The 18,454-nt window shown below is 36.9% G+C and overlaps 1 protein-coding gene across 1 annotated transcript in view; it reads left to right on the plus strand.

The window, feature by feature from the left end:
* TANC2 (tetratricopeptide repeat, ankyrin repeat and coiled-coil containing 2) overlaps positions 1-18,454 on the plus strand; it is a 361,552-nt gene that overhangs the window by 234,092 nt on the left and 109,006 nt on the right. The window contains exon 9 of the mRNA XM_060133247.1: positions 3,145-3,270. Coding sequence (XP_059989230.1) covers positions 3,145-3,270 — 126 coding nt within the window. The remainder of the gene's footprint in view (positions 1-3,144; positions 3,271-18,454) is intronic.

Raw genomic sequence — 18,454 nt, forward strand, 5'->3', positions numbered from 1 at the left:
GCCAGAAGATTTTTTTAATACAAAGAAATTAAAATGGATTCTGTAACTGCTGTTTAACTTAAATCTATACTCCAAGTATAGATCTCCCATAGTTTAATCTTTAAAGAGTCATAGATGGATATAACGTATAAAAAGGAAAGACTTTAGGCTTCTTTTTTTAACAAAGCTTTTTGCTCCATTTCATGTTGTGTATTTCTATATCATTCTGCCTACTGTTAATGAAATATATATTCTCTTTTTATTAAAACATATCAAACCATCTTAGTGTGTTAGCATATAGAACCATTTTAGTAAAAGTACCCTGCTAGAACCTTGCTTTAAAATCATATAATGTACCATTAATATTGCCATAATGATAACCAGAAATTTCTATCACTCATCCAGCTGTTACAGTTTTTATTTGAATTTTGTTTTAATGTGAATAAAAGAAAATAAAAAATTCTCATTGTCATTGGTCTTTTCATATTACTCTTTAGTTTATCAGCTTAAAAAGTACCTTATAAGTATTTTTCTTACTAAAAAAATAACAAATTTGGACTTTTGTTCTTTTGTTTCTTCTGCAGAAAATTTTGAAGTGCAGAGATGTATTGGTCTGTGACATGCAGGGCACCTTACTGTGCATTGGCAAGGCCTTTATTGCCCAAGTTTGATCACTGCTCTTTGAAACCATAAAAAACAGAGAATTGAGGGAAAGTGACAAAGATGAAGAAGGAATGAAAAATAAGCTTTTTAAGAAAGAATTAGATTTGTTTAGGTTTAAAAGGAGAGGAGGGTACAATGCAAATAGTGCTCACTGGATTGAGAGTTAAGATAGCTGGTTTCCAGGCCTGGCTGTCCAGTGAATAAGTGAGTCACTGTAGATAAATGACTTCACTGTCTCCTAAACTGTGAAAGGAGGGGATCTGACTAGATTGGGGTCAGCAAGTATTTTAGGCTTTGCAGGCCATATGGTCTGTGTCGAAACTATTCAACTCTATGGTAAACAGCTATTTAAACAAAGAGGCAAGGCTGTGTTCCAGTAAAACTTTATGCGACAGGCCAGATTTCATCCACAGGCCATAGTTTGCTGACCTCTAGTCTAGATGGCCTTTAAAACATCTTTTACATCTGCGTTCTGTGATATTGCTTTATTATCAACATCACATAGTAAAAGAATTGCTGTTCTGTTATTTTCTATGCTATCTCAGCCAGGGGCTAGCCAGGAGACAGAAACCACAGAGCTATTTTAACAGAAGATGTTATATATAAAGAATTGTTAACGAGGTTTTAAAGAACTGGAAAGGTAAAAGAGAACACTGAGATATCATGGACTTAGCAACTTCAGGAAGCAGCTACCCCTTCTGAGCCTGTAAACGAGAAGAGGTTGGCACGATTAAACCGTAGAAGCTTGGGGGAGAGGCCCCACAAAGCTGAAACAAACATCTCTGTGAAGGGGCCGTGCTCAGCTGATGCTAATATTTCTGAGTTCCAAGGAGGGCTCTGTGGGGACAGGACTTCTGGGGGCTGCCCACCCCCCACCTTTTTTTTTGTTTTTTTTTTGGTAGCTACACACATACGGATAAAGAACCTAGCAAAAGAAAATAGACTTCGGTTAAAACAGGAGGGATTGTATGAAACATAAGAAAGAACTAATTCACAGAACCAAATTAGAACCAGTGGGGATGGTGTAATTGTCTCCAGTGTTTTTAAATAAGAGATTAGAAAGTTATCTATTCTGGATAGTTTTAATTTCAGAATGCAGAAATCGAGATTACCTTTTATTCTTCTGATATTTATTCTCTTTCTGTCTCTGGTGTGTCATGTGTCATTTGGCTTCCCTTTCTTGGTTTAAGTTCCCTGGACTAGCTTTCAAAGACTTTTATTTCCTTATAGAAACTATATGTATAATTTGGATAAATTCCTTTTGTGTGGGTTTCCAGTAGATCCAGGTAAATAAGACAGTTGGGGTAATTGAAGGGTGAAGGGAATATATGTCTCTCGCACTTGTTCTTATTCTTTTCTCTCTCCCTCTCCCTCTCTTCGATTTTCTCCATCTTTTCTCTCTCTTTTTCAGCTCATGGAGCTCTTTGTAACTGACTTTGTGCCATTCATCATAGCCCTCTTTATGTTATTGTTATGTCTTACCTTGACTGAGGATGTGGACGTTGCTTCACTGGAGCTCAGCAGCCAAGAGTGATCTCAGTTTGCTTCCTTTCACCCACTCCAAAATGTCCCAGAGGTAGACTAGCAATGGAGCCAGCAAGGGCACCAAGAACAGAGCCTGGCGCACAGGAGTCTCTCAGTAAATAATTGTCATGGAATTACTGAACTAACCCCCAGCACAGTATCTTACATAGTTGGCAACAGATTGAATTAACGGTTTAATTAATCACGTATGAGCTCTAAATAACCATTTTCTGATGGAAGTTTGGGGGTTTTTTCTTTCTTGTTAAAAGCTTTTTGTCTTCAGCACTTCCTGATTCTTGGACTCAATAGCTCTCAGTATGTAGCAGTGCCGTTTTACCCCCATCTTGTGCCATCTCTTTCTCTTTCATGGCTAGGTTAGGGGTTAAAGGATTTATAGACGCAGTGGGAAGCCACTGTTACTTGACCTTCATCTTCGGAGAGCAACAACACGTTCTTTGGAATTCATGGACATTGGCATTTCCCTAAATGCTATTTGGCAATTCTCTGTCCGTTGTCCCAGGTGCCCACCTTTCCATTATATACATATATATACACACATGTGAAAATTGTTTTTAGGATGTTTTCATATTTCATTCTTTACCGTGAATGGGAAATGTTGAAAATAGAGCTTCATGGTTCTTTTCTAGCTTAATATAATTTGGAACAGATTTCTCCACTGATGTTTATACAGATGGGATTTGTGACCCAAAAGAAGCAAAAACTAATAATCTTTGTTGTCAGGTACTAATGTGTTTGCCAACTTGTTGCTAGTATTCTCTATAAGCTCAGGCATTTGATAGTGAAGGAGCCACAGACAACTCTTGACATGTTTTCCTGGCACATGTTCCAGACACTGATGAGGACTTTGAGTTGAGCAAATTCTCAGTAAATGTATCTGCTCTGATTCTGAAGTCTGGAGATACAGACTGACAGTTTTCTAAACTTAGGTATTCTGACTAAACTCTTCTGTCTTATCAGCCACAAGCTCCACCCACTTGGAGGACCTCGCTTACCTGGATGAGCAGAGACATACACCTTTGAGAACTTCTCTTCGAATGCCAAGACAGAGCATGGCCGGTGCTCGCACACAACAGGATTTAAGAGGTTAGAACCACAAGAGGGCTTTGCATGGGGATGCCCAGGGGAAAATGGAAATGGGCAGTAGGCAAAAAGTTCCTTTGTTTCCAATTTCCACACCTATTTAAGCCTCCCTTAAGTGAGGATGTAACCAGTTCATTTCTGCTGAATCTAGAGAGAAAGATGAACACAAATACGTTGTACTCATCATCATAGAAAGGCAGTGTAATTACCAACAGTTGGAAGCATTGATTCCTTGAAATTCTGAAAGAAAACAAGTGGAAAGGGCTGGGGTTGATGGGGGAAATAACCTTTTTAAGGTCCTGGATTTTAGAAGTAATTGTTGACCAATTTCAGCCCTAGCCCTATTGCAGGTGAACTTGATGCTGCTAATTTGTTTCACTAGAGAATGCATTTCATTTACATTCTAGTGGCCATTTCTAGTGACATACAGTACTTTTATTTTCTTAGAATTTTAGTGCTTCTAGTCCTGTCCTGGCAACATCTAAACAACTTATCCTTTTCCCATTCAGACACCTGTTTTTTGTGCATGCTACATGCTTCTGCAGTCAGGAACCTGATGTTTTTGAAGACTTTTCATTTTGTTATAACCACAGTCTAGTTGAGAGGCCTGTTATTGGTGTCTCTGCTTGTGCCTCTTGTTTGTGCAAGTGAACCAAACTGTCTGTGATAGTCTTAACAGATGGTCTGCTTTCTCTAGTATCTAGTAATCCATAGCTCTACTACATCAGGTGCATTATTTATTTTATCTTATAGATTATTTGCATCTTTGCTCTTCTCCTCACCCCTTTTCCTGTGCCCTACTCTAATCTGTATAGTGCCACATGCATAACTCACACAGGAAGGGACTCAAACATGCCTGCTGTCCATTCTGGAAGTCATTAGGCTGACCGTTTTTCACTGATGGCTCAGAAACTAGGAGCATAAGATAATTAGTTGTATTGCTACAATTACCATACCTCCCATCAACAGTGGTGAGTTGATGGCCTCAGTCATGGTTTTAGTTCCCAATCCTATCCATCCTGCTTGCTGTTTCTTCAGTTAGCCACATCTTAGTTGCTTATCCCAGAAAGTGGAATTATGTCAAGTATTACTTTAGTGCTGCTATACTGATCATGTCCAAAGCCTGAATAAATTTATTCAAAGGCCAACTAAATTATTTGTGCCATGACCAGAAGGCATAATAAAGAAGATGGGATATAACTATTGATCTATATAGACCTTCAGATTTGATTGAAAATCTGCCACATTGGCATCACCTTGCATTGCATTACTGAAAAACATACTGACATTGTTGATTTTATTTTCTGCTTTGCTAGTCATTGAATAATGGATTTTATACTACATCAAAAACAAAATAAATGACAGATTCCAGCTATGTATTTTTGAGAACTCTTCATGTTGGGTTTTATTGATACTTGATGACACATGTCTACTTCCAGTATCTAAAGATTTTAGTAAGGTCTTCGACAGATACATTCTGGTGACCTTGATGTTTACACATAGATATCAGCTGTGTATAGAATACAACGAAAATCTTTTCCATTTCACTGAGCTTCAGCCTAAACATTCAGTAAAACCAAAGTGCCTCCAAAGATTTTTCCAAAGCATACCTAAATCTTTAGGAAGCTCTCCACCTGAATAATGCATTCCTAACAAAACTAATTTCATATCCCTTGCAGATAGGGTTTCAACTTACTGCTTACATTAATACTTAAAGATGGAGTTTGTCCGTTGATGAGTGTGCTATGGTATTAGTGTTTCAGTTCCTTAAAGCTGTCTTTTCTTTCAATAAGTTTTCTTTTAGCAGTCCAAAGGGTTGGAACATGCCATCCAGTTGAGTGTATTAATCCATAAGAGACAGGGTGTTTAGTAAGTATTTTATCTTCTAAAATTAGCATACTTTTATTTAGAACTTTGAAGCCCTAGACAATAACCTTCCCTCAAAAACATGTTATCTTGATTACTATTTACAAATGAACTCTGTAGCTTAGACATTAACAAGAAAGGAAAGCAAACTTGGACAGATTTTCCTTGTGTTTCTGTAGACCTGTTTGGCAAGCCTTTATAATTTGTGGTTATTATATCCAAAACAGTACACTTTACTATAGAAACAGAATCATATTGTTTTCCTGGTATAATTTTAAAAAATCATGTCACATCATGTTTTCTACTTTTATTTTAAGGAACATACAAATTGCAGTCATATTTCAGTTTTATATCTTCTGCTAACTCTGGTTATGATTGAAGTAAAACAACTTTACCCCAGAAAAGTAATAAAGTGATTTAAAACTTTTTTAGTGTACATTAAGGTATCTCTTTCTACATTAGAGGTATATCTTTCTGTATTTTAAAGTATAACTCAAACAAGTCCTATGAAATAGTTTTTAAATCACAATTCCGGTTTTAAATGACCCTGGATCTTCAGAAGAAGGTAGTTAATGGTCATGTACACTGTAGTATATCCAGTGGGTACTAAATTAACTGACTGATTTCAAGTGCAGAGATTATCTGAAGTAAAATCACTGTGATATATGAAGAGATGGCAAGCATTTATTGGGCCCTTCATACAGGCAGTCCTGCACTATTTTGTTCAGAGCTGTGGTTCTCAAACTTTTTGGTCCCAGGACCTCTTTCCACCTTAAAAAATTATTGAGGACCCTAAAAAGCTTGTGTTATATGAGTTGTATTGATTGATATTTACCATATTAAATTAGAACTGATAAATTGTTAAAATACCTATTCTTTTTTTTTTTTAATAGTAGACACATTAAGTGTTAATGTAAGCTCTGGAAAATTCCACCCTACCCTTGTGAGAGAATAAGAGTGGAAAAAGACAAATAATCTCTTAATATTATGAACATAGTTTTGCCTTTGTGGACCCGCGAAAGTGTCTTGAGAAGCCCCAGGGGTCCCAATATCACACTAAGAAAGACTGGTTTAGAGGATACCATTGTAACTGAAGATAAGTTTTATGCCTTTAAGGATCACGCAGCCTGTTTACAGAAATGTGGAAAAGTGTAGTTTGAGAGTTGGTTAGAAGTTATTCATGAACATGGTTTAATAGTACAGGCATAGTTCATTTAACAGTTATCTTAATAATAACTGCAGTTGTTTGATCATAATAATAGTCTTTTGACTGCTGAAGCAGAAGTTGCTGAGGTAACCCATGAGCTACAGTTTGGATCTTCAAGTTCAATATTAACATTTGCTTCATTAGTAAAAAGTCTTTTTTTTTTTTTTTTTTTACTTCTCAAGACAGCTGTTTTGAACAACTGTTCTCCCAAAATTGATGTTTCCAGAGACCCAGCCCAACAGTGGGGAGGAGGTCACATAAGTGCACTGTCCAGGATTTTAGTGCAGCAAGTCAGTAGATTTCTAGCTGTCAACCATCCAAGAGCTTGAGCTCTAATGACAAAATAGTTACAGTAGATTGTGTCCTAATGCAGAGTATACAGCTAGTTAACCTACTACATGTGCCTTTTAAGTCCCAAAGCCTAATGTCCTTGACAGATATTAATTTGAAATCTTAAAGTTTTTAAGTCAAGTTTTTAAAATTATTTTCAGGGTCCATTTTTAATTTAATCACCTTGTGTAAATGTGGAGTCATGCTAGACCTGAAACCTCTCACTCTCTCTGACCACCTTAATGGAATCTCTTTTTACCCAGATAAAGAAAGAAACTGTTTACTGTCCAGTAAAAGGGAAGAAGAGGATGTTGGTTTTTATGGATAAATGTAATAAATCTGAAGAAAGAATATATAAATGCAAGCAGGGGAAGTTAAAATACACAAAGCAGGGCTTCCCTGGCGGCGCAGTGGTTGAGAGTCTGCCTGCCGATGCAGGGGACACGGGTTCGTGCCCCGGTTCGGGAAGATCCCACATGCCGCGGAGCGGCTAGGCCCATGAGCCATGGCCGCTGGGCCTGCGCGTCCGGAGCCTGTGCTCCGCAACGGGAGAGGCCACAACAGTGAGAGGCCCGCCTACCGCAAAAAAAAAAAAAAAAAAAAATACACAAAGCAAATCATAGCATAATGACTTTGAATAGTAGCTACTTGGGGTAAATTAACAACAGATCATTATTGCTAAGACTCTGGAACCTGCCTGATGTGAAATCATCATCACAGTATTCTGCTTAAAGAGATTATACATTCCTAATTAAAACTTCATTTCTCAATATGTGTTGGTTTCCTTAGGACTTTTACTAAATCCCATTACATAAATGGCCATTTGCAGGCATTGGATTTAATTAATAGCTGCTTTAATAGATACTAGGTTGGGGCGTATGTGCAAATGATGGTCTGACTCATTGGCAGAACTGATGTGAAATTGACCCTGACAAAGTTCACTTGGCTTTGTCAAAGCAAAAAATTGAATTTTTATCAAATAAAATCAGTGTTTCATGCCATTTGTGAGTCCCCTACTTTTCCAAAACAATGAATCCTTTCTGAAGATGGCTAAGTTGTATGTCATGAAGCTAATAATCTTGCATTAGCCTACTGAGTCATACATCCCTGAGGTTGCTTAGTCATCTTGATCATTGCCTGGCTAGCTCTCACATTTACAAGGGAATATTTCCATCAGTCTTTTCTGTCTCACTGGTCATTGTTTTATTTTTCCAAGATAAAATTTCTTTCTTTTTAGGTAAATCGAAAATCCAGAAATAAAGTTGCATGCACATAACTGCCTATATATAAATATTAGGATAGATTGTAAGCTTTAGTTGTAGGAGGTGATCCTCTCACCTCCAGCCAGCTCTTTTGCAAAGTACCCTAAAATTTTAAAATGCAGTACTCAAACTGGATGTCTTTGTCTGCTAGAAAACTGATTTATACATTTTGGAGTAGTCTAGCTGTAGTTTTTTAAAGCAGATCACTACTTGTTAAAGTAGCTCCAGATCAGTACACAGATCTGGTTTTTATATAAACCAGCTTTAGTTGGTAAATCTGTCTTAAAATTTGAAGGCACAAACAGTGGCTAATATACAACCAAGTTCCTCCACAAGACCTGAAAGGGAAAATTAGCCTTTGGGAAAGAGAAGAGTCTATAAACCATTTAATCTTCTAACAGGGCACGTATTGACCTCTCGCATTAAATAACACACTACTTAAAGAAAGGCTGTGGAGTAACATGAAAGAAATTCTAATCGTGATATCTAGTTCTGCAAGAATAAATCACTGAAAATATTTTTAAATGCCTTAAGTGTAATAAAGAAAAATAACTGTTAAGCCATTTTTATGTTTTGATCTAAATTAGATTTAAAGAATAGCTTCCCAGTTAATCTTTCTATCATTATATTCTCCAAAAGTGACTAAATCTTATTAAACTAACCATAATGCCAGTAAATTTATTTAGGTAACACTTTGTAAAACATTTTTGATTCAGTAAAATGATCTAAGTGTTCCAATCTTGCAGTATGTAATAAAAGACTTTTTATGTAATAACTTCCCCAGATACTAACAAAATATAGCACAGGAGAATTTCCTTTGTAGGGCCATAGCTGTTTCATCACTGAGTGTTCACTTTAAAAATGTTGAATCTGGGTTTCCCTGATGGTGCAGCGGTTAAGAATCCGCCTGCAAATGCAGGTGATACGGGTTCGATCCCTGGTCCAGGAAGATCCCACATGCCGCGGAGCAACTAAGCCCATGCGCCACAACTACTGAGCCTGCGCTCTAGAGCTCGTGAGCCACAACTGCTGAGCCTGTGTGCCACAACTACTGAAGCCCGCATGCCTAGAGCCCATGCTCCGCAGTAAGAGAAACCACCACTATGAGAAGCCTGCACACTGCAACACAGAGTAGCCCCCCGCTCACCACAGCTAGAGAAAGCCTGCGTGCAGCAACAAAGACCCAATACAGCCAATTAATTAATTAATTTTTTTAAGTTTAATCTTAAATTTCAAGTAATTAGCCAGTTCTGATTCCCCAATAAAAATCTCACCTTCAAGACCAACAATCTAATAGCACAAAACTATGTTGACATAGTTATATAATTCTTTTATCAGATGTTTCACATTTTAAAAGGTTTACCATTTTTATACTTTCCCCACATTTTGAGATATTAAGTGTGAGGAAACATGTGAAAAGTAGCAACATTTAGGAGAGTTGGATTTTCCCTATTTCTTCCACTATTTTTCAAGGATCATTGTTCCCTTCCTGAAAATTCCACTCAGCAATGATTCCAGGTTTTTCTCAACAAATGTTTTTCTATAAGACGGATGTCAGAAAGCTGAAATTTAATATACAAGTTTTTCAGAGACTCAAAGTGTTATTTTCAAGAGGCAAATAAGCCTTTTCCCTTTTTTATCCCCACATTAGTAGAATACAATAGACTTCTTAAAACACTAAGACAAATGCTGAGAATGGGGCACTTTTAAACAGATAAAAATGATAGCTTACATTTATTGGAGTTCTTATTCTTTATAGACCCAGTGTTAAGAGCTTTAAACGTGTTATTTAATCCTCACAACGCTTTGATGCAAGTGGGGTAGTAAGGAAACTGGGACTTAGAGAGATTAAGTAACTTGCTTAGAGTTACAGGTCTAGTAGTTGGCAGTGCAAGGATTCATTTCATATGTGGAAGACTCTGGAGCCTGTGCTCTTAACCACCATGCTATCCTATGTCATAGACAATATAATATAAAAAGCTTTAAGTAATATAATAATAGCAATACGATGGCTTATTGTACATAGTTCAGTACACCGGGGTGTTAGGGATGGGAAACAGTTGCATATAAACACTAATTGCCGGATGGTGGTTGCTAAGCCCTGCAGGGAGTGGAAAATGGGGAGTTGCTGTTGATTGGGCATATAAAGTTTGAGTCATGCAAGATGAAAAAGTTCTAGGGATCTGCTGTACAACATTGTGCTTATTGTTAATCATCTCATATGATTATTTGCCATCAGATATCTTTTTTAGTGAAGTGTCTATTCAGATATTTTGTCCCCTTTTATTGGATGGTTTCTTTTCTTATTAATGAGCTTCAAGGGTTTGTTATATAATTTGGATACAAGTCCTTTATCAGATGGGTACTTTGCAAATATGTTTTCCCAGTTTTGGGCTTGTCTTTTCGTTTTCTTAACAGTATCTTTTAAAGAGCAGAAGTTCTTAGAAGTCCAGTTTATGAATTTTTGCCTTTGATGGATTGTTCTTCTGGGGTTGTACCTAAGATTTCTTTGACAAACCCAAAGTCACAAATATTTTCTCCTGTATTTTCTTCTAGACGTTTTACAGTTTTAGGTTTTACGTTTAGGTCTGTGATTGATTTTGGGTTAATTTTTGTATGTGGTGCAGTGCGTGATATGTATCAAAGTTTTCTGGGTTTTTGTTTTTGGCATGTAGATATACAACTGTTCTAACATCATTTGTTGCAAATACTGTTCTTCCTCTACGGAATTCCTTTTGCACCTTTGCACTGTCAAAAATCAGTCATCCATATATGTATGGATCTGTTTCTGGACTGCTTCTGTTCCATTCATCTGTTTGTCTTATCTTGATGCTAATACCACACCTTCTTGATTACTGTAGCTTTATAATAAAGCTTAAAATCAGGTATCGTTAACCCTCCAATGTTGTTGTTCATTTTCAGAATTGTTATGGCTATTCCAGGTTCTTTGTATTTCCATATGAAACCTTGTAAATTTCTACCCATAAAGCCTGCTGGAATTTCGATGGGGATTGCATTGGATCTGTAAATCAATTTGAGGAAAATTGACTTCTTATCAATGTTGAATCTTCCAATCCATGAACATAATATATCTCTCCATTCATTTAGGTCTTCCTTAACTTCTCTCAGCCATGTTTTGTAGATGTACAGAGGTTGAACATATTTTGTCATATTTACCCTTCAGTATTTCATATTTCTTATGCTATTATAAATAGTATTGCTTTCTGTTTCTAATTGTTCATTGCTAGTGAACAATTACATAGAAGTACTATTGATTTTTGTATATTGCTTCTGAATATCCTGAAACCTTGCTATTGCTTCTGTATCCTGAAACCTTGCTAAACTCATTTATTATTTCTAATGACTTTTTTTTTTTTTTTTGCGGTATGCGGGCCTCTCACTGTTGTGGCCTCTCCCATTGCGGAGCACAGGCTCCAGACGTGCAGGCTCAGCGGCCATGGCTCACAGGCCTAGCTGCTCCGCGGCATGTGGGATCTTCCCGGACCAGGGCACGAACCTGTGTCCCCTGCATCGGCAGGTGGACTCTCAACCACTGCGCCACCAGGGAAGCCCCCTCTAATGACTTTTTAATAGATTCCATAGGATTTTCTACATTAAGATAATCATATAGTCTGCAAACATAGTTTTACTTCTTCCTTTTTCTTTTTCTTATCTTGTGACTCTGACTAGAACTAGTACATTGTTGAATAGAAGCAAAGAGAGCAGAAATCCTTACCTTATTCTGATCTTTGAGAGAAAGCATTCAGTCTTTCACCATGAGATACGTTAGTGATAGGTTTTCAGTAGATGCACTTTATCAGGTTGAGGTTGTTCCCCTACTATTGTTAGTTTGTAAGAGTTGTTTGATTTTTTATTTTTTAATCAGTTTATGTTGGATTTTGTCAAGTGGTTTTTCTGTATCTGTGGAAATAATCATATGGTTTTTTTTTTTGCTTTGTTAATATGATGAATTACATTGATTTTTCAAATGTTAAGCCAACTTTGAATTCCTAGTATAAAATCCACTTGATCATGGTGTATTTTTTTATATTGGCTTCAATTTACTATAATTTTTATATTTTTTTGCATCTGTGTTCATGAGATATATTGGGTTATAGTTTTCTTGCAATGTCTTTGTCTGGTTTTAATACCATAGTAATGAGAAAGTATTCTCTCCTCTTCAGTTTTATAAAGAGTTTGTGTAAAATAGATGTTATTTCTTCCTTAAATGATTGGTTTTTGCTCATGAAGCCATCAGGGTCTGCAGTTTCAATTATAGGAAGGTTTTAACTATCAATTCAGTTACTTTAGTAGGTATAGGCTATTCAGGTCATGTGTGGATTTTTTTAGTGGGCTTCATTAGTTTGTGTCTTTCAAGATATTTGTCTATTTTATATAACCTGTTGAATTTATTGGTATAAAATTGTTCACAGTTATCCCTTAACCCTTTTAATCTGTAGTCATGTTACCCCTCATTCTTGATTCTATCCTTATTGATATGTCTTCTCTTTCTTTCCTTATTAGTCTGCTTAGAGATTTATCAGTTTTATTGAGCTTATTAAATCTTTTATTTTCATTAATTTTTCTATTGTTTTTCTGTTTACTATTTTATTTCCACTCCGATTTTTATATTTCCTTTCTTCTGCTTACTTTGGGATTTTTTTCTTTATTTGCTAATTTGCTGAGGTAAACGGTGAGGTCATTGACATAGACCTTTCTTCTATTCTAATATAAGCATTTTAATGCTATAAATTTCCCTGTTAAGTACTGCTTTAGCTGTATTTCACAGATTTTTGTATTTTCACTTTCATCCAGTTCAAAATACTAATTTGCTTTTTGATTTCTTCTTCATCTCAGGGATATTTCTGGGGAATTTCCAGATATATATCTGCTGTTGATTCCTAACTTAGTTCTGTTATGGTCAAAGAACACACTTTGAACAGCATGAATTCTTTTACATTTATCCAGAATTTTTCATGAGCCAAAATATGGTCTGTCTTGGTAAATTTTTCAAGGCCTTTATAATACTTGTGTCTGGGGTGTCCCTCAGGTTCACTGATTCACTAGGAGGACTCACAGTACTCAGCATATAGTCATTCCCATAGCTATGCTTTATTACAGTAGAATGATACAAAACAAAATCAGCAAAGGGAAAGGTAGATGGGCGAAAGTCCAGAGGAAAGTGGACACAAGCTTCCAAGTGTTCTCTCTCAGTGAAGTCACACAACATGCACTTAATTCCTCCAGCAATAAGTTGTGACCTGTGTGAAATGTCTACCAGGAGATCTCATTAGAGATTCAGTGCCCAAGATTTTTATGGGGGTCTGGTCACATAGACCTCCTTGCCTAAAAAAAAATACCAAAATTCCAGATTTCCAGAAGAAAAGCAAGTATTCAGCATAAACAATATTGTTTGTACAAACAAATTAGGCACAGTGAGCCATTCTTCTTAGTTCTTGGAATGGTGTGAATCCTCTTGAAATCTACGTTCCCAAACTTCAGTAAGGGCCAATCTTGTAAGCAGGCTTTCTAAGGGTTAGTAGTCTTAGGCCTGTTATGTTAACTCTTTTCTGCACAATAGTATATTTCTGTTTCTCTCCTCTGAGCCTTTATGTTATTGTTGTGAGACAGTTTATTTATCTAAATGTTATAAACCCCACCATATAAAAGTCAGTTATCTTTTAAAGAGTTGTGAAAAAAATCTTATATGTTAATCCACATAGTTCCCATTTCTGGTGCTCTTCATTTCTTTTGTCGTATTTTTGTATCTGATGTCATTTTTCTTCTGCCTAAAGGACTTCTTTTAACATTTCTTATGCTATGGGTCTGCTGGTAACTAATTATTAATTTTTTCAGCTTTTATATGTCTGAAAATCTTTATTTCATCGTTATTTTTGAAAGATATTTTTGGTGGGTATAGAATTCCAGATTGACATGTTTTTTCTTCTCATAATTTAAAGCTTTAGGTCTACTGCCTTCTCATTTGCATTGTTTTTGACAAGAGATCTGCTGTCATCCTTATCTTTGTTCCTCTGTACTTAATGTGTCTTTTTATTCTGTGGCTGCATTTTTTTTCTCTTTATCACTGGTTTTGAGCAAGTTGACTGTGATGTGCCTTGGTGTCATTTTCTTCATGTTTCTTGCCTTGGGGCTCATTGAGTTTCCTGGATCAGTAAGTTTATAGTTTTTGTCATATTTGGAAATTTCATAGCCATTATTTACTTAAATATGTTTTTTTGTCCTCCACCTTTAAGGACTCCAGTTACACCTATACTTAACCACTTGGAGTTGTCCCACAGTTCACAGATGCTCTTTTTATTTTTTTTAATAGTTTTTTTATGTTTATCTCTTTTTTCTCTGTGTATTTCATTTTGCATTGTTTTTTTGTGGGTTTTTTTTTTTGCGGTACATGGGCCTCTCACTGTTGGGGCCTCTCCCGTTGCGGAGCACAGGCTCCGGACGCGCAGGCTCAGCGGCCATGGCTCAAGGGCCCAGCCGCTCCGCAGCATGTGGGATCCTCCCGGACCGGGGCACAAACCCGCGTCCCCTGCATCGGCAGGCGGACTCTCAACCACTGCGCCACCAGGGAAGCCCTTGCATTGTTTTTATTACTGTGTCTTCAAGGTTACTCATCTTTTCTTTTGTAATGTCAGATTTGTCCCAAATCCCATCTAGTGTATTTTTCATTTCTGATGTTTTTTTCTGTAGAAGCACAATGTGGGTCTTTTGTATCTTCCATGTCCCTTTTGAACAGATAGAATATAGTCGTGGTTTTAATACTTTTCTCTGCTAATTCTAACATCTGGGTCAGTTCTGGGTCAGTTTTGGTTGATTGGTTTTTCTCCTACTTATGGCTCATATTTTCCTGCTTCTTTCTGCTTGCCTGACAATCTTCATTTGGATGCCAGACATTGGGAGTTTTACCTTATCGGGTGTTGGATATTTTTGTATTCCTATAAATATTCTTCAGCTTTTTTCTAGAATGTGTCTTACTTACTTGGAAACAGTATGATCAATTTTGGGTCTTGCCTTTAAAATTTGTTGAGTAGAACCAGGACAATATTTACAGATCTCATTATTCCATACGACTGAGTCAAGGTCTTCCTGGATTTATCCAATGTCCTATGCATTGTGACGTTTTCCATGCTGGCTGGTAGGAGCAGGCACTATTCCTGGCCCAGTGTAAGCTGCAGATACTCTTGTCTCCAATCCTCATACTTGCGCTAATCACTATCCTGCTGATTACTCAAGGGTTACTCCCCACAGGTCTCCAGAATTACTTCTGTACAGCTCTCTCCTTTCCAGTACTCTGTTCTTTGAACAGTGGCTGCCTTGGTCTCCCTGGATTCTCAGCTCAGTCTACTCAACTAAGGGAGTCTCCCAGAATCTGACTGGGCTCTCTCTCCTTCCATAGTGGTCTGAAAATTTTCTCAATGTTGTGAGTGGGCATAGGGTTTACCTCATTTGTTTTTCATCTCTCAGGGATTACTGTTTTTCATTGCCTGTGTCTAGTGTCTTGAAAACCGTCATTTCATATACTTTGTCTAGAGCTTTATATGTTTGTTCTGGAGTTGTTTTAGGTGGGAGGGCAAATCTAGTCCTTGTTTCTCCTTCACCAGAAGTGGAAATTCATGTCAGATTTTTAAAAAGAAAATTATAGATGAAATGAACCAGAGCATCAACCCATCTCTCCTTAGAAAATGACTGGCTTGAGAGTTAGACTTGGGTTTTCTGTAAGCTAAAATACATATTTACTTATAATGATGAAGAAAAATATGGTTATTATTTGCACAGAATAAATCCCACATGTCACATTAGCAAGACTTTAGTTACTAAGTGGATATGTGTGACTTCAGCCTTCTCAGTAACTTTTCTAAAAGAAAGGAAAACTAGTCTTTAAAAAAATATATCCTGTCCTCTCTGGACACTAGCTCTAAGGCACATTTTCTCCCTTCCCCCAGCTTCCTGTAGGAATATGATTGTTTGTGTCTTGGCCAGCATCCAGGCCTTGCCTGTGATGTGTACGGAGCTTCGAAAATAACAGTTTTTCTTCCCTGAATGTCTTGTTACTTAATGGCCCTCTTGTTTATGACAGAAGCCTTTAAACAGGAATTTATCCTTGAAAGGTGTCAAACAAATGATTCGTTTCTTTTTATTATAATATGGTTCAAGTGATTTTCAAAGACTTTGGTTTGCATCCTATAACTGTCTTCCTGTAGCCCTGCTGTCCTACCAAAGCCAAGTCTATAAACATTTCCCTGCCGTTAAGAATGGAAAATTCATATTCACTGTTTTCATTCACTAATTCATTTATTAAATGTTATTAAATGTACATACCCTGTGACAAGAACTGTCCTAGTTAATAAGGACTTCCTAGGTTGGGTGATTGTGGTAGGGTAAGTTGATGAGATATGAGGGTAGAAGTGTAGGGGCTGAAATGATTATATCAGATACATATCATTGATGACTGTATACAGGAGGGCTGTGTGGAATGCAAAGTTATTCATTAAAAGCTTGTTTAAGTACATGGTAAAAAGCAAGAGACGTTGAGAATCTGAACTATATGACTGTCATTCATTGAGGATTAACTAGGTTCTGAACTACGAACTTAATGTACATTTTCTTGTTTAGCCTTATGAGATAGATGTTCTTATTATCCTCATTTTACAGATAACAAAACTGAGGCTTAGAGTAATCTGGCAACACCTCCAAAGATTATATCATTATGAGCAACAGTGGAATGGGAAAAGAAAACAGAAATTATATCTGGGAGATATTCCTCAAGAATAATTGATAGGACCTGTGACAAATTAGATGTAAAGGTCAAGAAAGAAGAAATCCTGGTGAGTCCCATATCTTGGGAGACCAGGCAGATGGTGATATTTCATTAACTGAGATAATGAATGGAAAATAAAGAATAGGTTAAGGTGAGTGAGAAAATAACTTTAGTTCTGAACATTTTAAGTTTGAGATATCTATTGGAAATCCACATAGGTAACTCTTGTAAATTGCTGGAAATGCTATACAGGAGTTTAGGAATGGGATCTGGAACAGATATGTAAACCATCACCACTTAGATGGTTATAAAAGCCATCAGTCTGTTCCTTTGAGATTACCCAGGGAGATCATGAAGAAGAAAAAAATAATAAAATATAGAACCTAAGATTGGCAATATTTTAGGGATGGGCAGAAGAGGAGGACTCATTAAAGATATATCAGAAAGAGAGGACCAAAAAAAGAACTAGAAGAAAGTATTATTATGTAAAGCCCAAGAACAGAATGTATTTCAAAAAGTGGGGATTTATTAGAAGTGTTAAATACTAAATCATGGTTAAGTATAAAGACTGAAAATAATTCATTGAACTTAAAATTTAGAAAGTCTTTAGTGTTATTACCTAAAACAATTTCAACAGAGTAACATGGGAGGAAGCCAGGCTAGGATGAGTTACTGCTGTGGAAGTGAAGATGGCAAGCATGGCCCTTTCAAAATGTTGCAGGGGGGTGGGGGTGAAAGGGAGAAGGGACATAAGTCAGAAACTCAAAGGGATGAGGGCTCCAAGAGAGCCAGTATGTTCTCAATATCCTTTTCATTATGTTTGTTTTAAATAAATGTGTGTGGGAGGGAGGTGATTAGGTTACACTGGACTCTTTTTTGGCTTGATCATGTGGATAGTAGTAGCAGCTACCAGAGTTAACCAGCAGACTCTGTCCTAGGCACACTACATGTATTAACTCATTTTAATCCTCACATGTCATGGTTATCCCTGTTTTAAAGATAAGGAGAACTGAGATCCCAAGAACATAAGTCACTATCTTAAGGTCGCACAGCCCATAAGTAACAGAGACTGGATACAAGCTGAAGCATCCTGGCTCTGAGTCCGCAGTTTTACCCACCCTGCTCTCTATGTTTCCCTGCTCACCCAAAAAGTGACTCTGCTTTATTTAATCTTTTTTTTTTTTTAAACAAGTTATCTGGAATGAACATTTCTCAAGCTATTATTTTTAGATTGTTTTCTAGGACCTGCTTCAAATTGCTTTACATTCTTCCAAAACTCATTTCCTGGGGTAGGAGTACCTGCCAATTGTAGTCCTATTCCTTAGTGCCATAAATAAGGAACAGATCCTAAAGAGATTTGACTCTTGTAAATGGAATAATGAGTCTTCTAGAAACTCAGTAGACAAATGAGCCCTGCCTTGGTTTAATAAATATACTTGAGAAAAAAATAAGCATGTTTTTTGACTTACGTTTGGCACTAAAGTGATACCAGGTTTTGTCTGAAGAACATGTTTTTATCCTCTGCTCCGTGTAGGGAATAGCATACATGGCCTGAACCCTAAGAATAAGCCTGAAATTATCTTTTGTTCTGAGGAACAGAGGTACTTCCAGGCTAGGCTGTGCAGCCATAATGGAAGAATGTGAGGAAATACAGCTCTGCTCCTGTTTGCACGAGACCTTTGTCTGTATTACATACACCCTTTCTTCTGCCAGTCCTGTGACTGACTTCTTTTAAGATGATTCATA

Source organism: Lagenorhynchus albirostris, chromosome 20, assembly GCF_949774975.1.
Source record: "Lagenorhynchus albirostris chromosome 20, mLagAlb1.1, whole genome shotgun sequence".
In the NCBI taxonomy this organism is placed as follows: Eukaryota; Metazoa; Chordata; class Mammalia; order Artiodactyla; family Delphinidae; genus Lagenorhynchus; species Lagenorhynchus albirostris.